The sequence below is a fragment of the Heteronotia binoei genome, chromosome 4 (genome assembly GCF_032191835.1).
Source record: "Heteronotia binoei isolate CCM8104 ecotype False Entrance Well chromosome 4, APGP_CSIRO_Hbin_v1, whole genome shotgun sequence".
NCBI lineage: Eukaryota > Metazoa > Chordata > Lepidosauria > Squamata > Gekkonidae > Heteronotia > Heteronotia binoei.
The window spans coordinates 118,107,680-118,130,610 of record NC_083226.1 but is presented as its reverse complement, the minus strand read 5'-3'; the positions used below and the strand labels follow the sequence as shown (position 1 = coordinate 118,130,610).

The 22,931-nt window shown below is 38.5% G+C and overlaps 1 protein-coding gene across 2 annotated transcripts in view; it reads right to left on the bottom strand.

Annotated features, from left to right (window-relative positions):
- Positions 1 to 252: 252 nt before the first annotated feature.
- Positions 253 to 22,931, bottom strand: part of ELL2 (elongation factor for RNA polymerase II 2) — a 49,008-nt gene continuing 26,329 nt past the window's right edge. The window contains exons 5-12 of one of the 2 annotated variants that reach the window (XM_060235665.1): positions 21,887 to 22,146; positions 18,706 to 18,830; positions 18,479 to 18,569; positions 16,195 to 16,768; positions 9,585 to 9,651; positions 6,468 to 6,639; positions 5,129 to 5,173; positions 253 to 1,644 (exon numbers count right to left, since the gene is read on the bottom strand). In XM_060235665.1, coding sequence (XP_060091648.1) covers positions 1,528 to 1,644; positions 5,129 to 5,173; positions 6,468 to 6,639; positions 9,585 to 9,651; positions 16,195 to 16,768; positions 18,479 to 18,569; positions 18,706 to 18,830; positions 21,887 to 22,146 — 1,451 coding nt within the window. In that variant the 3' untranslated portion in view covers positions 253 to 1,527. The remainder of the gene's footprint in view (positions 1,645 to 5,128; positions 5,174 to 6,467; positions 6,640 to 9,584; positions 9,652 to 16,194; positions 16,769 to 18,478; positions 18,570 to 18,705; positions 18,831 to 21,886; positions 22,147 to 22,931) is intronic. The other variant, XM_060235666.1, reaches the window with a different exon arrangement.

Sequence of the window (22,931 nt, the reverse complement as noted above, 5' to 3'; positions counted from 1 at the left end):
GGCACTTTTGGATTCAATCCATCATGAAGAACGTCAATGAGATCTTTTCTATACAGAAATAATGTAAAGACTTGCAATTCTTTGATGCAGTCACTGATTACAAGGAATTTTTCTTCCTCTTACATAACAAAAAACAAAGATTTCATTATGAAAAACAAAGAATCCTTTTTTTTGAAGTTATCCAAGGGTAAAATCTATGACAATTCTATCCATTGTACATATTGTGTTCTACAGGAATACATGACAACTGGGTTGATGCCGGAGACCAAGTTTATTAAAGATACTACCAAAATTTTGGCAAACATTCCAAAAATCAGACTTGTAAACATAATGCTTCCCTTTTCAATTGGCAGCACTTTGAAAAATATATTAAGACAAAGAAAAGACAAATATAATTCAAAAACTCAATTTTGTGACGAATAACTTATGTTCCCACATGATAAAGTGATGGTTTAAATTAAACCAATTAACTGCATGAAATGAAAGTTTGTGCTGTTTGATGATCACAGTATTTTATAGTTAAATACATCTTTGTTATATTCCTGGCACCCAGGAAAAACAATCTTTAAATATACATTTTACGTAGGCAATAGCTTCTTTGCATATTTTCTCTTCAAAAAAATACTTTTATAGCAGTAATATAAATAGGTCACCTACATGTTATAATTTTGTCCCAAAACTATAGAATTAACTTTTGTAAGGTATCAATTTTTCCCAATAAACAAAGCTGACAAATAGTTGAAATGGAAATATTTATCTTTATAGGAAAAAACCTGCACTAAAACTTGTCAGCTGTTTTAACCTGAACATTTGGCCTATAAAGCAGATTTCTCCCAACTTGATTATGCTCACATGTACACAACACACACTCTCTCTCATGCACACACACACTTCAGACACTACTAGGCCATGTAATGCTCCCATTGCTTTGATGAAGTGGGAAGCAGTGACTATGGAGCAATGAATTAAGTACAATCAATATACATAAGCAAACACCATAAGGCAACCATTGCAATGGGGGTTGAAATCATGAAGAGTTACTGTTGTTGACAGACAGGTTGTATATAACTTCTATATACACACCTCTTAACCCTCCCAATACAATGTTTTACTTTTTAAAAGTTTTGTGCAAAGTTTTACACTTTCTACCATTTAAGGCAAATAGTTTTTGCATTAAAAGTCAGAAAACAGGCTTATAGTCATCCAAAAAGCTCCTCTTTTTGCTACAGGTTCTTTTAAAAAATGTGCACAACCTCGGAACTAGAAAGACTGAATCCCCAATACCCAATGGTAAAATGATTTCCACTGATAACCATGAAAGTGTTAAGGAAAAGGGGACCAGAAAAAAAGCAGCTTCAGCTATGCAGGAAAGCAACATCTTCAACCATCAACAAAAACAGCAACTCAGTCTGCAAATGCTGAAACTTCTGCATGAGAGAAATTTCAGTTTTTTAAAACCTTGGAGCAAGTCATATGGAATTTTAAATAAATAATCTTTAGTTTATTCACATCTTCTGGTCCAGAGCTCTAATGCCATGACTCTGCTTGCCGTTGGTCAAATTCACCTATAAGTCTTTTAATGTGCGCCAGCTTGTTATGAAGATATTCACATCTGTACTTTTCTTCATGGTAGTTGGGGCTAGACTACAACAACAACAAAATAAGCTTACCAAATGTATCACATTTTATAGCTTAAAAAGACATCTTGACTTTGTAAGTTGTACAACTGATACCCATGCACTTTATGGGTTGGATCCAGACTAAGTTGGCAATCTTCAATAATTTCCATTTTCCACTGCAGACCTCATGCCATTTTTCTCATGGTTCCTTATTCCCAAAAAGCAGAATTTCACAGAGATCAATTAGCACTGGGCTGTGTGTGTGTGTGTGTGGTGGAGAGAAAGTTCCATTCTGCCACTGGAAAATTTAGTCTGGATCTAACCCTACATAATTAACTTTGAAGAAAGCTAGCATTTTTCTTTTTAAAAAAAGGAAAATAGGAGCACTGATGCACACAAAGAAATGTTTAAATAATACTATTTAGAGAAGACTAGCCAAAGCTTAGTGCTGTGTTCCAATGACAAATATTGGCTAGAGGTATAGTCAATAACAGTTGCCCAAAGGACATAGGAATTACAGTACAACCTGATTCTGCATGATAGGAAACACACCATTTTGGTGTATCATAGGACCAGCTGAACAGTTTGTAAGTTGCCTTATGTGGGAAGGCCTTGGAGAAGGACGGTGGCTCAGTGGTAGAGCATCTGCTTGGGAAGCAGAAGGTCCCAGGTTCAATCCCTAGCATCTCCAAAAAAGGGTCCAGGCAAATAGGTGTGAAAAACCTCAGCTTGAGACCCTGGAGAGCCGCTGCCAGTCTGAGAAGACAATACTGACTTTGATGGACCAAGGGTCTGATTCAGTATAAGGCAGTTTCTTATGTTCATATGAAGCTTCAAGAAGGCAACAGTGTCTGACTCACTGTGTCTGCAGACATAGCCACCGTGATTTACTGATTGTGGCAGCGGACAAAAAACGTGTCTCATTGTGCTCATGCATACTGGTGCCAGAAACACTGGCTGTATCCTGGCTAAACCCGATCAGATATAGCTTCCTTCACATGTTTGTGTCCTTGTGGCTGCTTGCATGAAGAAGTTTACAAGAACACAAAAACCTACCAAAAGTTACTGTATACTACACAATACAGCTCATGTAAATTACATTGAAATCCCACTGAGAGCAAGGGCTAAACGTCTAAACTAATGCCCCTCTAATTTATGCATCGGGGATTCTCTTTACTAGTCACCTGGTGTACTGTTGGCTAACTATTGTTGGTTGGTTCACCTGCCTCTCTCACTTTCTACTTTTAACGTGAGGGAGGGGCATGCTAACCTTTCAGAGAGTTCTTGTTTTTCTGGCAGACCTCTTTAGGCCCCTTCTATCTTTTTCAGTCCAATCCTTAATGGCTGGCTTAGCTCTGCATAATCTGATTCCTACAGGGCCCTTGTGCCTGCCATACTGTCCTGGCTACAGCCAGAAATACAGCGGAAGAATTGCTGGTCTTGACTAAAAGGATTATGGAAGACGCTTTTGCAGATCACAGTCATGGCTGGCCCAGTCTCTCTGTTTAATGCCAAACTGGAAGTCCAAACACCCACAATGGAATAGCCTTGGAGGGAGACAAAGGAGTAATAGACTAATATGGCCTTTAGTCTCTCTCTCTCGGCTTGGCTTCGCGAATGAAGATTTAAGAAATGGAATATACTTGATATCAAAAGAAGTACTGTGTCTGGGCCCAGCTACAAGAAGCATCTGAGAATGGCAAGGATATCCAACTAATGACAGAAATAAAGGTATAGTTTAAAAATGTGATATACTAGTTGGGATTCATTTTAATCATTTATTATATTCTTGGTTATGATTAAAAGTAGCAAGAATGCACTAACACAGATTTCATATATATGAATACAGCTAACTTTGTATAGTGTTTGAAGTCATAGTATAATCAGTCAGCCAAGAACATGAGCCCTTATTGGGTGAGACAAGTAGCTATGGTTGGAAGATGACTTTGAAAACCTGCAAATATGGGAAGCTGAACTGATCTGGACTGTCTTCTTTTCTTGTGATCTGCTTTCATTTGGGTAAGATAAAATGCTCAGGACTAATGTAATTGTTTTTAATTATCCATGTAAACTCAATGGATGTAATTGTATTTATCACTTTAATTTTAATATATACATATAATTTTTTAGTTTTTAAAAAGCAACAGTTTTCTAGCAATATTTTTACTTGTGTACTGCAACCCAAAACAAACAAACAAAAAATGTTCAAGTGTAGCTCTTGCCAAATGATCAATGCTCTGATACAGGAAACCTAAGTAGGCAGCTAGGACTTCCTAAGGGCATGCGTATACCTGAATCAAGCCTGACCAGAGTCATCCAGAACAAAATCTCCATCCCTCATCTTAGAAAATATTTAGAAACGGGTTCTGGATTAGAATGGTGAGCAGCATGTAGACATCATTTTTCATGTTAAATCATATACCAAGAAGGAGGAACTATATGGTCAATTATGGTCTCAAAGCCAGGTTTTAAACCTCGCCATTTTCAGGCCACCATTTGTAAATATAACGCCAAGTCTTGGCCACTATGAAGGTATGCTGCAGCAGAAAAAGCCATATGCTGGTGATCTGCACTAACAATGAATGCTCAGGGACCATTCATAGACTCAGCATACTCAGAGGTCAAATAAAATATTTGCTACAGGGACCATGACCTATTGACCCACTGCCTCACTGCCATTGGAACACATGGGATTGCCTTACAATGGCTGTGCTCATTTCTCCAAGGGCAGCAACAGAGGGTGGCACTTGGGGAGAGGGTTTATTCATGACACCCATTGGTGTGTGGCATCCCCCAGGGGGTGATTCTCTCCCCGATGTTCTTTAATATCTATATGTGCCCTCTTACCCAGTTAGTCAGGAGGTTTGGGCTAGATGCCATCAATATGCTGATGACACCAGCTATATCTGTTAACAGCTGGCCCAACACTGCCCCAGAAGATCTGGCCAGTTCTCTGGAAGCCATGGTGGGTTGGTTAAAACAGCCACCTGAAGCTGAACCCAGCAAGGAAGAGGTCCTGTGGCCAGGGTGGGGTGGGATTTCAGCTTCCCTCTCTGGACGGGGTACAGCTGTATTGTATGTTTTTACTCTGTACTGAAGAGATACACTGTGTGCTGTCCTGAGCCCAATTTTGGGAAATGAGGGATGGAGGAGGAGAAGTGTTGAAAATCAGGCCAAATAATGAGTTTGTGTAAATTGAAAGAACAGCCAAGTGCAATGTGATTTCAGTCTCATCTGCCAAGATAAGGCAATGATCCAATATTACTAATTTAGAAACTATACATCTATATTTAATTGTAAAGAATGTTATGGAATATGTTGCCTAAGCATGTTCTTGAATCTGTCAATTCAGGTTTTTAAAGCAAGCAAACTGAACAAGCACCAGGGTTAAGTCCCATGAAGCCTGCCTCAGTGAGAAAGCAGGCACAGCCTATGCTGAGTTCATTAATGCTACTGGAGAGGGGGAATAAAGAGAGAAGACAATATACAGTAAAATAAGCTATACTAACCTGTTTGATCTTCCGATATTCTTGTAAGACTTCCTCATGCAGTATCTACAAATTTGAAAGTTGGAACAAGCATAACTTAAAGGCTACAGAATACAGCTATTGATTAACAATTACTCTGACAATGAGCAGAACCACACTGCACCCAATACAATAAGAACATCAATGATGCATGTTTCAAATTCTTTCCTGCTATTCTATCAATGTACGAATAGGAAATTTAATATTTTATATTAGTTGAAATAACAAATATACCCTTATTACAGAACGTCAGGAAACACAGGGTCACAGAGAGCCCAATGCCTTGCAACAACATAAAGCTGTCTGAATAGACACACCCAGCCCCTTCCATTTGTTCCAATTCTAGGATCAGGGGTGAGAATTGAAGAATTTATACAAACTTGGATTGATCCTATGCCCTTCCTACAGAATTTCCACTAATCTCAGGATCAAAATACAACAAGCACTACTTCTCATTCAACGGAAAGTGATCTAAAGGGGCAACTGACTCTACCCTATTCATCAGGCCATCATATTGCTTGTAAAACAGGAATAAGCAGTCATCACTACAATTCAGATGTCTACTTGCTGTCTAAAAATATTTCAAGCTGGGGGTGGGGGAGACAAAGGGTTGAATCTGTCAGAAAAACTTGCCTTCCTCTTATCTGCTGCTTGTCCCCAAAATTGTCTCTTTGGGACAAGAGACCTTCATTATTAAAATGCACCATAAGGGGGGGGGGTGCAATAAGGAACCCAGTGAAGGTGTCTCTTCCCCCTGTTGGTGGCAGTAAGGAGTCAAGAAGAACATGATGATTTCTCCAATTCCCCTTCTTCACCCTAGCCCTCATGCTACAAGTGCAGTTTACCTATAAGGGTCACCTGACCTTCAGAGAGGCTTTTGGGGATAAGCAGCAGGATGCAGGCAGGGAAAGAGCCACACTACCAACTTCTTCTGTGAGTCCCCCCCATTTAATCCAAATTCACAAGTAATATATAAATAATCTTCCTAAAATAATCCAATACACATTTAAACCTGTGTGTGAGAGAGATCTTGCTGTGTTTCCAAAAAAACGACCTCCACCACCAAGCTTCATTAAGTCTCTAGGGCAGGAAGTATTCCAACTGTGATAACACTTGCTAAAAATTCTGTCTTATAAGCCTTCATTGCACGGACTTGACACACATATGGTCCAGTCAGAAATTCTTCAATTCTCTAGTAAACAGTCAGAACTGTGACCAGACACTGGGGTAATGATATAACACTATGCCAGCAATACTATTTGAAGTATCCAGAAAAACAGCATTACACCAAACTAAGTATATGGTGGAAAACAAGTTTTACCTGATACTCTTTAGATCCTGGAGAAAGCAGCTTATGCTGTGCATCTAATTTCATAAACCTCCTGGTAATGCTCTCTATTCTTGCATGCAATGTTCGGTATTCATCATACTCTGCATTGAAATCATCCTTGTAATTTTGCCTTTGTTCATATGAGACAATTGCTATATATTTTCTTTTAAAGAAAAAAAGAGATCGCTTAGAAAGCACTCCCATTATTTTCAATTTACAAGATATTTTTAAAACCTTTATTACCTACTCCTTTAAAACTTTGTCCAATTTATGTTTCTTATTTCCGTCCCACCTCCAAGGACTATCATAGTGGCTTGACCTACAAGTGTTACAGCCAGTCACACTTCATGTTTGGTTATTTTCATGTTATTCAATAAGTATGCCTTAAAAAGATGACCTTGAGGATTTGTATCCAAATAAAGGGTATTAAAATTAAATATGATGGATATCTGAATTCTTCTGTGAATATCTGATTAGGTTTACAATGCCAAGAGTGAATTATAAATCACCATAACTTTTGATGAAAAGGAGTTGTTCTGAAGATGTCAGACAAAGGAAGTTAAACCTTAGCCATTTTAGCTCTAAAGCATTTTGCTTGCATAAAATGTCTTTCCAGTAAAATATTGTTTTCTGTAGGGAGAAGGATATTGTCTGTCTTTCTTATGAGATCACTGTACCTGATTAAGTTTTAATCAGCTACAATGGTATAAAGACAAAGACAAAATATCCTTCTCTGTACTGGAAGTGTTATTTTGCTGGGAAAACATTTTATGCAAGCCAAAAGCTAGCTTTCAAAGCAATAGCAGCACTGCACACAGCCTCCCCTACTATTTTGTTACACTGTTCTTCTCTACTGCATTATCGCTACTAACAGGGGTAAAGTTAGGTAATTTTGTTGGGGAAAGAGAGCCTGAAAGAAAAGCATATGCCCACTGGTCCTTGAGTCCTTTTCCTGTCCCACGTACTGAGCAGTTAACAGCACTTTTGGGTGAGCAACTGCTAATCATACTCTCAAATGGCCTTACAGAGAAATGCAAGATTGCATTCTCTTGGATTCTTTTGTACAGTAGCAGGAGAGCGCACTGTCCAAGTAGGACAAACGAGGGCTTGTGTCAGCTGCAGCTGAAATGCCACAGACATGTGCGGGCAGTGTGATTTCAGGGACAAGGATCACGTGGACATGGTTAGAGTCGCATTAACACTGCTTTATTTTATAGTAGCACATTTGATTACTATGCAAGGTTGTGTGTCATAGTTTCAGTTCACAATGGCCAGACTGCTCTTAATTGTTAGGTTTACATTGCAGTTGGATAGGGTGCAGTGTAATAGAATAGAGTCCAGTCACACTTTTAAGACCAACACAGTTGTATTCAAGGGATGAGTTTTCACGTGCGCGCACACTTCTTCAGACAAAATGCAATGTGTTCTGTTGATGCCCAGAAAAGGCAATATGGAAAGGCATTCCAAACACCTCATACAAGTGTCATTCGCTTCCCTCTTTGTTGGAAAAAATGTTCAACAGAACACACTAAAAACAGCACCAAAATAAGCTAATTTTCTGTAGGGTTTCCTACAACAGCTCCAACAACTTGCTGTGGTAATTAATAAGAAAGATTTCTAAAAATAGTTAGGTTGTATGAGCAACATCAGGCATGCATACTATATACAAACAATGCCCAGTTCTGATACTTGAAAAATATATTCCAAGTATGCTTAGCTGAACAAGAGAAATCCATTAACATTTTTGAAATAGCACTCCTCCATGACTATTTACCACCCTTTTCATCAAGTGAATTCTTAAAATCTATTAAAGCAACTAGCAAAAATTGTTATTGGTCTTACAAAGACAGATACTAGTTCTGTAAGACAGAAGAAAGGGAGCAACTTGTTTACATGAAGAATTTTAAAATTTTTAGCATGTGTATTTATAATGAATATCTTGCTTACAGTTCTGCATAAAAATGGTTTTTTAAAAGTCAGGACTAACTTGCATTAAAACAGAATACTTACTTCACCGAACATTCACTTTTTATTGTGGGCTTTTTACATAGTTTTTTCTCCTGGCTGCAGTTTGCTCTGTGCTATTCTCTTTTTGGGATGTATGTGTTATCCTTCATATTGCTAGTGCCGCCACTTAATCTTTCAGGGACTTAGGCAGTTTTGTTGATGGTGTCACAATGATCTCTGACACAGCTACAGTATTGATATGAAACAAATCACATGGGTCACCACAGCCAGATTAAATGGCAGTGAGGTCAAAGAAATAAAAGGCGCTAAGCAGCAGCTGCCGCCAAGAGAACAAAAGGGCTGAACATTACTAAAACAGACACATTTGCATCTAGTATTAGAAGTTGCAGATAGATGGCAGGTACTTTTCAACACTTACATTCCAGCTATGAAAGCCAAAGTTGTCCAGAAGTATATTTTATTTTAGTTTGTAAACTTCTAAGAGCATAGGAAAAGCAGCCATTGAATGCCTTAGAATAAACAATTTGATGAACCTTTGCTGCTAGCCACTATCATATCATGTGCTGCCGCCATATGAGATTTGCAAAAAGACTGGGCTAGAAACCATAAGCAAGAGGAATCAAGAGACTCTGTCTCACCCGAGCAGTCCACAGTCTCAGTAACTCTTTAGTATTGCTGATTTCCCTCTGAATATTTCCCCATGCAATTGCCAAGAATAATCTGTCTTCAAATTTTGGGGAACAAACTAGATTAAGGCTATTTTCCAACAAGACTTTTGTATAGGACGCTACTCTTTAGGAAGAGGGAATGGAGAGTATCTCTCCCAGGATCAAGATTTTCAAATCAACATGTCTCCTAGGCAATCCCTTCATTTGCTTTGGTCTTTTCATAATAAGGTAGAAGCAAGCAAGAATTACATCCTAAAGTCTGAGGTGGCTTTACCAAGAAAGCTTTTCTCTTCCGTGTTGGTGACAAGTAGGAGGGGAAATTTACTTAAAACACTGCAGCATTTGCCATGCAGCTTTCCTGTTTTGTAACCGAACAACAGTTTTCAAGGATTAAATGCTTTGTCACCAAGTAATGTTACACAAAAAGGTTTCTCCCTACCCCACCCGGCTGCTCCAGCATTATTTTACTTACACAAAGTAGTCTGGTAGCTCACTTGTTGACAAAGGATCTGTAGAAGCAGTGCAAGTCTTTTTAACACCTATAAAGAAATACAAGTTTTGATATTTTGATAAGAGATTGTACTAAAGGCAAACCTGCTCTGACTTTGAAGTGCCAAAACAGAGTGCTCCTTCCTAAGGATTAGTTTTCATAGTCTCAAGAGACAATTAAGAGCAAAGCATGCTATTGAAAGTTTATAATAGAAGCTGTCTGACAAATTCTTAACAGCCAATGGCAGGAATTTAAAATGCAAAAAGCAACTTCAGACCTCATACAATAAAAGCAGTCTAGTCTTAACCCAAGGTCAGTCTTCTATTATTTCAAGACAAGTTGTGGCATCTGTGCAGCAATTCAAGAATTTCCGTGGCAGATGTCAGCACACAATAGGCGATGGGAGTGTTACATCAACCTCCAGTTTTAACCAGAGTGAAATAAAGGACAATGGAGTGGAACACCAAGTGCTTTTCTTTCTCCCAACTCCTTTCCCTTCACTAGCCACATGAAATTAAGGGCATGCAAAGCTCACAGAATTCAGCAGCAAATAAATCCCACAGAAGAAAGGGAATCCATAAAATCAAGTAAACAGTAAGAATAATCATTCATGTTATGGAATTGATGATTTGCACACTGTGCTCCTCTGGATAACAGGTTAAAACATGGCTTTGGTATGAAATGTCTCTTGAAGTCACTTCTGCTTGTGCAAGAAGTATTGTGTGCATTGCAGATTTCCATGTGGCATCCCATAGCAGCCTTCCATGCCACTTTGTGCACCATTTCAGATGTTCCTGGGTCTTCCAAACTGACTTTTGGACAGGGCATGATGGACTGCAGCACAAAGGGGGATAGGAAAGCCATGCTGAATGAGCAGACATCTGTTTGAAACACTCTGGTTCCAAGGTAGTGTGAATAAGCCAGACAGCTTGGTTTAAATTAATGGGGCCTCTTACTATGAACCCAAAGGCATTAATACTTGTAAGTAATGCTGAAGGTGTTTACTTCATTTGCTGTCAGCAAATTTCAAATACATTAAACCTCATATTGCAATCACAGTATTTTATAATATAGAGCCTTGATATTTTGTGGCTATAATTAAAGTTATCCAACTTGCATCATATTAGTTTACAGCTTTGTTGCATTCTTAAATGCAAAACGTGTGCTGATTAAGATTAAATCAACATTTTGGGGGAACAATATTACTAAGAATCTGATAGAAATTAAATGAATACAGCTGGACTTGCTAAAAAGAACAGGAATCCAGAAAGGTACCTTATATTACTAAACAAAAGAAAATTAAAGCTGTCCCAAGCTCCTAGCAGAACAACCATATCAGAGCCTCTGAAAATCTACAGTATTTTATCTAGCCAGTGGTATACTTAAGCATGGATTTACTTACAACATTGTAAACTTTTCGATCACCTTTTTGATTAACAATTATCTTTTAAAATACGTCAACACATTGGGTCTACAAAGCATTTTGTTGGTTTTTAAAAAGACTAAAATAATAAATTATTAAAACACTCTTGTTAATATTCAGTAACTTGGGTTAAGTTACTCAGAGCCAGTTTGGTGTAGCGGTTAAGTGTGCAGTCTCTTATCTGGGAGAACCGGGTTTGATTCCCCACTCCTCCACTTACAGCTGCTGGAATGGCCTTGGGTCAGCCATAGCTATCGCAGGAGTTGTCCTTGAAAGGGCAGCTGCTGTGAGAGTCCTCTCAGCCCCACCCACCTCACAGGGCATCTGTTGTGAGGGAAGATGATATAGGAGATTGTAAGCCGCTCTAAGTCTCTGAGTCAGAGAGAAGGGCAGGGTATAAATCTGCAGTCTTCTTCTTAACTTTATCTTTAGAAACAGTTCAAAGGTATTAGTCAGAGGTTTTCTCCAGATGCAATAATGGTCTCTATATCATTTCAAAAAACTGAAGAGACAACAGCCTGCAACTTCATGGCTACCCAGAAGCTGTCATTACAACTAATGGCAAAAGCCCAGAACTGCGCATTCAAGCCAGCGCCTTAACAAAATTCAAGCTAACACACTGATGTAACGTGAAAGGCTAGATTTAACATGAGCAAATAACTAAATATACAGAATTGTTTCCAGCTGTACAATATGGATTAATTTACTCTGGCCACTTAGTTACCCACTTTAATGTCCCCAGCAGGGATGGGCACAAACCTAAAAAGGGTGGTTCAGAGTGGGGCAGCCCACAAATCCAAACAAAGACACAAACAGACCCTGCCCAAACTGTCCTCCTTTCTCCTGGCCATGGCAGGGGGCAGGGACCACCCTGGGACTTCCTTTCTATCTTTCTCCTGGCTGCAGCTCACCAGGGCCAGGAAAAAGAGGTACCCATGGCTTGCTGTGGCCAGGAGAAAGGAGGTGGGAACCAACTGAACTGTTAGGTTTAAACTGCTGGCAGACATGTAAATCTAACAACTGACCAGCTGAGCTATTAGGTTTAAATAGTTGCAGTTCATTTAACCCTTCAGTTCCCCCCTTCAAAGAGGTGGGATCAAAATCAAAGTGTTAAATGGCTGTCAGCTGGCCATTTAAACCTAATGGTGGAGCAGCAGACCCTGCACCGTTCCGCTGTTTGGTTCAGCTATTTGGGACCAGCCAGACCTAACAGGCTAAAAATTGGGTAAATGTTCAGGGAAGGCACCTTTCCCTGAACATCAGTTCATGTCTAAAGTTTATGTTGAATTTGGGCTCACGAGATTAGGTTGATCCCTAGTCACCAGTCATGACTGCTAGTCAATTTTAGCTGTGTTTCTAAACTGGGCTAGAGGTATAGCTAAAGCACTGATATATCCCCTATAAATCAATGGAGCAAACAAGTGCCATTGGGGCTAAATCAAGAGGAAAAGTAATTAAGTAGTTATTTATATCAAGCTCCAGGGCTCTGAATTACATCTTGATTGTTCTCTCACTGCAGATGCCATTTTTGGTTTAATACGTGAATGATTTATTTTAAAAAAATTAGATTGGCTAAAGAAAAAGTAGAAGATCTTGAAAATGCATAAAAACCAAAAGTAAAACACAGGCTATTTCTACTAGCATGCAAACTCTTTCCAACTCTGGCTAATTAGCTAAGATACCATAAACACTGTGTTCTAGCTCCAATTTGATGAACATTTGCCCTCCTCTCCTCAACCACTGATAGAACAGCTGTGATGTCATGAAATATTTGAACGTTCTACAGTTTAGCAATACCCTGCCAAACTAAGGGCAATAGTGCCTGTGTGCTGTTGCAGATCAAATTTCGAAAGAGTTCGGGAATTCATTTGCACAATTTTTCACTGTCTGGCATTGGGAAGAGTTTTATTCAGGAGAGTGTTTCAATGTCCGTTTTTGATGAAAATCTCATGCTGTTATAATCTCTTATTTTTCCCATATTGGAGTTTTAAGAAGTCATATTTGGGGTAAAATACTCCCACCACATTTATCACCTCTACTAGTTTAACTACTACTTACTAGTAAGCAGCAGTGTATTGATAAGGTATGTTATCTATTTCTTGATCCCCCATGGTTTACACATCCCAAAACTAACTCATGATTACAAAAGAGAATCAGTGCTAGATAAAGCTGAAAAACCAGTGACAACCCTGAGATACAGACATAGCTACAGCAATTACACATTTGGTGACCACTGTCACTTTCTCATCTACAACATTCACAGGTACCTTTAAATCTTACTGCTAGGAAGTAATGTCATTTCTTTTCTTCTTCCCCTCACAACACCCTCAGTTATTTATGCACTTCTTTACAACCCGACTACCAGTACTCACACAATTGTTTCTCCTATTTAAGTTCCTATGTAAGAATTCTCACATATAATTCTTATGCAGCAAGACACTATGGAAAAGCCATACGGAGTTGTATAATCATATCCAATATTTTTCCTGGCATGTTAACTATTTATAAAAATCAGGTTTTCACCTGATGCTCAATGTTGTAAACCCTGTTCCTAACTGTTCAGGCCCTTAGAGCTGAAAATCTTGACCCAAGGGAAGAAGTCAAGCATGTCTGTTCTGTCCAGATTTTTGGAAGACTATGTGTCTGAGTGAGTGAGAGACAGCGTGAGAGCGAAATGCATCAGACAGTGATGAAAAGTTCAAAGTTTCAGAACTGACTGTATAATATTATTAATGTTGTGTTTATACATTTCCTCAAACATGGGGCACAGCATTTTGGGGTAGAGATTTTTTTTTTTAAAGGACCAAATATTTAGACGCAGAAGCACTTCTATAGCAACATAAAACACATTAAGTTTTAAATACTCTTTATCAGAAGTTACATTTTGAAGGTCATTAATTCATAGGATTGCTATAAATCAGTCAGCAGTGACCTGAAGGCACATAGCATACACAGAAGGTAACATTATGATAATAGCAGGAATACAAAGTTTTAGTTGATTAGAGGCAGGCAATTTTGGCTGATTTCCCCTCACTGCAGATCCCTTGGCTCCTTTCATGCTGTTTATGAAAGTCTGATACCCAGAAAGGAATTTCAGGGAGCTCAGTGGCCTGAAACCAGAGGCAAGGGAAGGAAGCTAGAAAAATCAGTTTTGCAAACTCTGCTGTAACACCACTGTGGATGTAGCACAATATAGTACACAGCATAAAGATGCCAAACATATTATCTATTATGATTAAATTTTTACTAGTATACCCAAAACATAATAGAGGTTCAAAAATTTTTTAAGTAGATTTGCTCAAGTTTTTTATTGTCCCATTTTAGATACTCTCTTAGATGGTACAGATGCTGTATATAATCTCAGGATTTTAAATTTTATAGCATATTCTCCAATTTACCTTCTTGTCAAGCTTACTTCTGATGAATATTTAATACATGAAACATGCCAGGCATATTTTTGAATGCTTCCATCACAAAACAGAACTACTTTGTTCAGCAGATTTTGAGGTTTACATCTTAATACACTGAACAACCAAAAACTGCCTTAATACACCAATTGCCTGATTCAGTTAAGTATTGTCTACTCTGATTGGCAGCAGCTCTCTAAAGTCTCAGACACTTTTCACATCACCTACTACCAGATCCTTCTAAACTGAAGATAACTGAGGATTGAACCTGAGATCTTCTGTGTGGACAGTACATGCTCAACCACTTTGAGCTTTAAAAAGGTAAAAGTAAAAGTAGTCCCCTGTGTAGGCACCAGTTGTTTCTGACTCTGGGGTGACGTTGCATCACAACACAACAGACTTTTTACAGGGTGGTTTGCCATTGCCTTCCCCAGTCATCTACACTTTTCCCCCCAGCAAGCTGCGTACTCATTTTACCGACCTCAGAAGAATGGAAGGCTGAGTCAACCTTGAGCCGGCTACCTGGACCCAGCTTCCGCTGGGATCAAACGCAGGTTGTGAGCAGAGAGTTTAACTGCAGTACTGCAGCTTTACTACTCTGAGCCGTGGCGCTTTGAGCTTTACATTGGTGCTATTCCCTTTTCAGCCAAAAGCTTCACCTCCTTCTAGCAGTCAAGGCCTATTTTTTATTGCATGGCATATAATGGACTAAGGTTTGGTTCCTTATGCACAATGAACAAGGGACAAAGACTCTTGACAGGGCTTGCCTGGAAACATGTTGGATATAGAGTTAACTCAGCCATAGGCTACGGTGTACATATACTGCCCCCCACTTATGTACCTCAACACTGCAACAGTGACACAGCATGCCAAAAAGTACACTAATACTGCATTTTAGCTCTTTCTGTACTTAGCTTTTTTTGCACATCTTACTACACTTTCCATTTCTACTACTGTAGAATGCACCCCTCAAACACAGGATGCCTATTGAATGATGTACCATGTTAGAATAAGAGATTATGGATACTGAGGCATATTATCATCTTTTGCAATAGTTGCTTTACCATATGGCCCATTTACAAGTTGTTTATGCAAATTCAAACAAAATCAGTCTCACAAAAACCACCTTACAGTATTACAATAGAACACAGAAATTAATCAGATGCACGACTGCTTATATATGCCTTTTGCTCATGTAAACTTTGTGAAAATTCATTATATCGGTATTCACTTAAATTCAGGCAGAAAGTCACCTGCATATGTTCTAATCCCATGCATCTAATGTATGGAACATAAGGTAGATATGAGTTGCCTGTCCCACATGGATCAAATATGCTTATTTTACTGGTGAGGTGTAGGAAAGGAAGATAAGGTAGGTATGAGCTGCCTGTCCCACATGGATCAAATATGCTTATTTTACTGGTGAGATATGGGATCCTACCATGGGGAAATGGCTTCTACACTGCATTCATCACTCCCTAACATCACTGAATGTATTGTACCAACCTTAGCACCAAAAATTGTTTTAAAAATTTTAAACTGTTTTAAATTGTTTTAACTGCTTAATTGACAACTGATCATAGTTGTAATTGCTTGCTTACTGTTTTTATTGTTTGATGTTAAAATGTTGTTAGCTGCCCTGAGCCTGCCTTGGCAGGGAAAGCGGGATATAAGTATGAAAAATAAATAAATAAATAAAATAAATTCAAAGATTAAGAATGTACACAGTTGCTCTGACCAAACACAGGAAAAATTACAATACCTTCGCTAAAATTCAGGCTGGAGTTCTTTAACTTGGCAATCTCTTTGCTTTCACAGTCTTTTGCCTTCTCTGCAATGTTCCCAATGCTATGTTCTTTGATTTGGTCCTTTTCCTTATGCTTCTTTGACTTCTTCTTGGATTTTTTGTGCAACAATGAACGTTTCTCCTCTGTAGATTTTGGGCACACAGACAGATCTTCAGTGGGTGCTGGGATTTCCAATGGAGTCCTAGTAGTGTATTTTTGATGCTGGTCCTCAAAAATGCTGCCATTCTGACTCAAAGTGTCAACAGGCAGGTCTTGAGTTCCCCGGCCTTCAGGAGTGCTAGGGGAATTAGAGTTAGAATTTACAGTCCTAGGAGGATTTGAAACAGAAAGGCAAGTTGGAGGAAGTGGTAGAGCAGCTGGTGTTGCAGCAGCTGTAGGCGGAGGAGGTGGGGGTGAAGCTTCAGCATTTTTTTCACCAGAATTAGTCAAGTGATCATTTAATGTTGGTTGAACTCTGTTTGTAAGATGAGATATCCTTGGCTTTTTATTCATTAAAGGATCAATAAAATCAGAATCTAAAAGCCGTTTCTGCAATAAAAATGAGATATAATTTGAACATATATATACATCAGCATGTATCTAATCATGGACTTATGAAGACTTAATTAGAAGAGAGAAGTGTTGACTTCTGTTGATTTCCCCCTTCTACTGCAGATCTGCACGTTGCCATTATGGTATTCCAAGGGGTCCACTGACTTCCAGGAACAAAATTCCAGAGGGCTCATTGGTCTACAGTGGGAATATGACACAGGGAAGTCCTGCTTCACAATGTCTGCGGACCACTAGAACATACCATTTTTTAATCATGGTAGTAGTTATTATGCAGCTGCCATGTAGAAGATACATGTTTATTGCACTTAAAAATAAATGACCTATTCCAAGGTTGGGGGGGGGGGGAAATGTACAATGCCATGAGAACACTTCCCTAAGAAAGCAAGCCTTGCTCATAATGTGATAAGAAGTATAGGTGTAGTGAATACAGTATAGGTGTCAGGCAAGCATCTGGGAAATGCAAATTTGAATCCCTGCTCTGCTGTGGAAGTTTGCTGGATAACCTTGGGCCAGTCATATTCTCTCAGTCTAACCTACACTCCTCAGTTTTGTTGTGAGGATAAAATGGAGGAGAGGAGAATGATGTAAGCTGCTTCAGGTCCCCACTAGGGAGAAAGGCAGTAAATAAGTTACTGGTAAGAAAACTGTTCCTTTAATAGTACTGTTGGTGTTACATCACTGCTTAATATACAGCTTGCTTATTCTAATTTCTCATGTCCAAATGGGATGAGGGAAAGATTGCATCCCAAGTCCTTTTTGCTGCATAGTGGACTTTTCGAAACTTAAGCCCCAGCATACACTAATGCACCCAAGATACAATTTCCCCCCCTGAATAAGCAGTTCGCTGCAAGCCGTATTTTGTTCTTGGAGAATTTCAAGCATGGCTTGGGGTTGTGGGACTGCCAAACTGGAAAGACAACAAACACCAGCTGCATGAAGTAGTCAGATGGGCTGTGACCATGAAAACAGAACTGTCTAATTCTCTGTAGAGTCAATTTGCCCAACATCACAATATGCAAAACACTGCCTCTGACACTGAAGAGAATGGCACACGAGGTGATGCTTTGTGTACAGACTAGGATGGAGCTTTGTCTTGTTTATATACTGAAATTAGAGAATTGCTGAGAAATCAGCAGCAGCAATGGGATGAAATGCTAAATGAAACAGCTCAAGATCAAACCATATCATAGGATTTTGAAATATATATTTCAGAAACTGTATTAATGCATGGAATAGCAAACCCAATTGCAAATTCATCTGAAATAAGAGAATCCATTTTGTTGTGCCATTTTGATTTACAGATAAGCATATTATTTATAATGAGCACAATAATTTTCAGCAGGCCAGGATTCAGAAATCTTAGTGTCGGAATTAGAGCAATTCTGCAATATACTGTTTAATATCATCTCTTCTCTGATATCCAAATATTGAGTTACATGTGAACATTCAGAAATGAGTGACTTTTGAGATCTGACAATTAGGATTCTGAAGGAGGTGCAGTAAATCATTACAGATCCGCAAAGAGTGAGATAGTCTTGCACTAAAGTAGGCTTGTTCAAAACCTCTGTTGTGTTCCTATTCACATATGCTATTCCTATCTCATACCGTCAACTGATGCCTCCAAACATGGATGCACATCTGTCACATGCTATCTTCCTGCACCATAAAGAACAACAAATTAAATACCTGAGGAGATGAAGATGCACCATCTTTAATAGTACTCAAAGGAGATTCCAAGTGACTGTTGCTGGTGGCATGCTGAGATGAATTTAGCTTTCTGTTTAAAAAAAAAAACCCCACAAATTTCAGTTTATAAGGAAAGTCACACTAAAGATACAGTAGCAGATCTTATTTCTTAGAAACAAGTGGACTGTTTCTAGTCTGCTTTATACAAAAAAATGGACTAAGCTTACCTAGAAAGTATCAACTCCAGTGACTGTCTGTCTATCTCATTGTATCCAGGCCAGTCCTTCTGAACCTCTTTATAAACAAATTCTTTCAATGTATAAGAATTGTCTTTTGGATTCAAATTGGCTACCTACAGATAAAAATTAAAAATACAAATATTAAAAATTATGCACAAGTCAAATCTGAAGAGATTAAGAAATCTAAAAGCATTTCTTATTAGACTCAGAGTTGGAAGGGACTTCTAGAGTCATCTAGTCCAACCCCCTGCACAATTCAGGAAACTCACAAACACTTCCCCATAAATGCTGAGCTATACGCAGTAACAGGCACTTGTTAAAACTTACCCTTCATCTTTCTACTCATTAAGAACACTTGCCACAATGCTAACAATCAATATTAAAAAGAATATTAACAAAACAGCAGCATGAAGACAATGAAGCCCAAAGTGCTGGTGAAACAAAAGTATTTGAAGTCCTCCTACCAGTTGTAAGGGACTTGATTTTGCGAGCTTCCACTAGGATAGGATTCAGGATTTCACAATTATGATGCCTCCACTACTGAAAAGAACCTCTCCCTTTTTGACTAAAGTGCGCATGTGGTACAAGACCCCAAAATACAATCTTTACAAGAGTCCAGTGTGTGTGTGTGATATGGGAGAAAAATGCTTTAAGACATGTCAGACCTGGACAATTTAGGACTTGGAACTAACTGGCAATTAGTATAGTCTTAGCACAGGTATGATTTATCCTGCATTAAAGGTGGAGCTGCATTCTGTATTAGTTGCCATTTCCAGGCACCATCCCAAACATGGTGTATTACAGTCATTAAAAAGTTACTAAGGTATATATGGAACCTGCCAATTTATGATCCTCAAGGAGAACTATGTCAACTATAACTGGTAAGATTATTAACAAAAATACAGTGATAGTACATTGCTTTTACACATCTAGACCAATTTTTTGTCTTAGTGCTGGAATATACAGGACAGAAGAGAATTCTTGCAAGATTAGATAGACCTTGATTAAACATAGCAAGTGACTTAAGCAAAACACACATTCGGGATCACTTAAAAGCAGATTAGTTATGCCCTACTGATCAGAGATCTTGGTATGCACTCTTTTATGTTTCAAATGCAATACATATTCAATGGACCACAGGAATTCAAATAAAAATAGAGTCATAGAATCATAGAATCACAGAATCATAGAGTTGGAAGGGACCTCCAGGGTCATCTAGTCCAACCCCCTGCACAATGCAGGAAACTCACAAACACCTCCCCCTAAATTCACAGGATCTTCATTGCTGTCAGATGGCCATCTAGCCTCTGCTTAAAAACCTCCAACGAAGGAGAGCCCTCCACTTCCTGAGGAAGCCTGTTCCTCCAAACAATCGCTCTAACTGTCAGGAAGTTCTTCCTAATGTTGAGCCGGAAACTCTTTTGATTTAATTTCAACCTATTGGTTCTGGTCCTACCTTCTGGGGCCACAGAAAACAATTCCACACCATCCTCTACATGACAGCCCTTCAAGTACTTGAAGATGGTGATCATATCATCTCTCAGTCGCCTCCTCTCCAGGCTGAACATCCCCAGCTCCTTCAACCTTTCCTCATAGGACTTGGTCTCCAGACCCCTCACCATCTTTGTCGCCCTCCTTTGGACCCGTTCCAGATTGTCTATATCCTTCTTAAAATGTGGTGCCCAAAACTGACCCACAGTGTAAAAAACCCACAGTCATCATATCCACGGTGTAAAAAACCCTCAAAACATAAAAACCACAGACAGGCTTATTCTTATGAGCCACTCTTAAAATGAATGTGAAAATTTATGCTAAAAATAGTTTAAATTGTACATGTGTATACACATATACTTGCATTTACATGACCAGAGCTGATTTTCTTACTCATGCCAAAATGGTTGCTAAGTGTCTTAAAGTTTTCAATTATATCACCAACATAATCCAAATAGAGGTAAATTTCTCTATCCCTGATTTTCTGAACTACAAACAGGATCCAAAGAAAGGATCTGTTTAAGTCTGCTAGAGGTGCACATGAAATTGGAGCTTTGCTTATTGTTCTTGGCAAAGCAGTTACTGAAAAAAACAAACTGCTGTTCAGTTTAAAAGCAAGCTTGCAGTAAGAACTGCTATAAGAGGGAAAAAGGTGAAAATTGCTTCAGAAGTTCCACTGTAAGATTTCTGAGACTTAGATCTCAGTTATCCTACTTTCTCTAAAAAACTAAGGAGCCTGGGTTTTTTAAAAAGCAGAACTTCTTTATCATCCTAATTTACAGACTTGTAGTTAAAATTATAGCAGTTCTTCGTCCCTCTCCCTCACACAAGATGCATCAAAAAACCAATCACAAGCTAGCCTTCTCCCAAGCTATTCTAGTTGTTCTCTTAAAAAAATACTAACCAATTTATGCTACATATCAAGTGATTCATAAACCAAACTTTGTATTAAGAAATGGGTATAGATCAGACCTTCAGAAGTAGCTGGGGCAAATAGCTCTAATTTGACGAAGAATTTTAAACTACAGTTTTAACGAAATTGCACTACACTAACCTGGCAAGAGGCTTTTAGAACACGCTCTTAATAAATATCATTTCAAAGGGTAGACATATGTTGATCAACAAGAGAACAGTAAGATTTGAGTACAGAAGCACCTTAGAGACCAACAAGACTTTCAGAGTGTAAGCTTTTGAGACTCAAAGTTCTCTTAGTCAGATACAGAAGAACAGAAGTGGAGATTTGAGCCCTACTGATACAGATGATAATTTCTGGCTCCCAGGCATCTCCCCTTTGCTCTAATCAAGCTAATTATACAATATATATTGTACCTTGCATCCCTTACAAGCATCCTCCCACTGACTACAATAAAAGGACTCAGATCTCCACTTCTACTGTGTCTGAAACTTTTCTTTCAACAATAAATCCCCTAATGCAACATCACAATCTGCTTTCTGGAACTAGATGCATAATTCCTTAGATCCAGGCCTAAATGTGCAACAGATTTTGATACAGGTGTCTACAAACCCAGAGACATTTTTAAGCCATGCAAAGATCAAACAAAAATGGTCACTGGGAAAGAAAAACCAGTACTGTCTGCTATTTAAATATGGCAATAAGAATAACTTGTTTCATACAACAGAAAGGTAAGATGGAGAAGATTAAAACAGATGTACTCACCTGCTGAAGAATAGTTGCAAGGGAATTCTTGTCTTTCTGACTAACACCGTCCTTTAATAACCGAGCAAGAAGCTCTGGTTTCTTGAAAGGTTTCAGTGCCAGTAAGTGAATCACTCTATCCCTATACGGCCGTTGAGAAATACTGTTGTTTACATGGGTCTTGCGTATTGTACTTGCAGGATTGATGGGAGTTGATCTTTTCCTCTCAGGCACTGCATCTGGAATACTCTGTGGTGCTTTCCGAATTTGTACTCGTTTACCTTCCATAACAGACAAGATTATTTTAATCCATTCCCATCTCATACAAAAAGCAAGTTCTTCCAAACTGAACATCAGGAAGGAAAAGCTCTAGTTTATGTCATACTACAGATTTTAAAAAAAATATATGTAATATTCATACTACAGATTCATTTCCATTTTAGATGATTATATTAATAGTTATATATTTCATTATCCTTACATTCCAACTCCATACTATACCTTTGAGTATATTTATCATTTTTGAAAAAAAAATATGATGGCTTGCGGCTCAAGCCAGGAATGATCTCCATCCTCTATGACCCTATTTTAGCCATCATGTGACAATGCTTCAAGAAACGTACTATAAACTAAAAGTAGCTTATTTTCTTGTTTAATGCTTTCCAAATATTAAGCAATATTTTAGTAGCTTGACAGTAACTTTATTGCACCAGGAAAAATCGTTCTATAAATCTAGTTTACTGGAAATAATCTTTCAAAATAAGTGAAAGCACTGCCTTGAAAGTTACATTTTCACTGCTAAAAGTATCATCATCTGCAGTATCACATAACTTGCTTTTATGGTACTTACGCAACAGTACATCTATACATTTGATCACAATGCTCAGAATAACAATCAGACCATGATTAACTCCAAGAAAAAACAGTCACCGCTTTTATTAAGTACAATTGTAAGAACACCGGCTAGAACACCAGCTAGAGCACAGATCCAGATTTGGGTGACTGATGACACCAGTACTTTGTCCAGACTGCCTGCTGGGGCAAGCTCAGGAATCTCACATGGGCA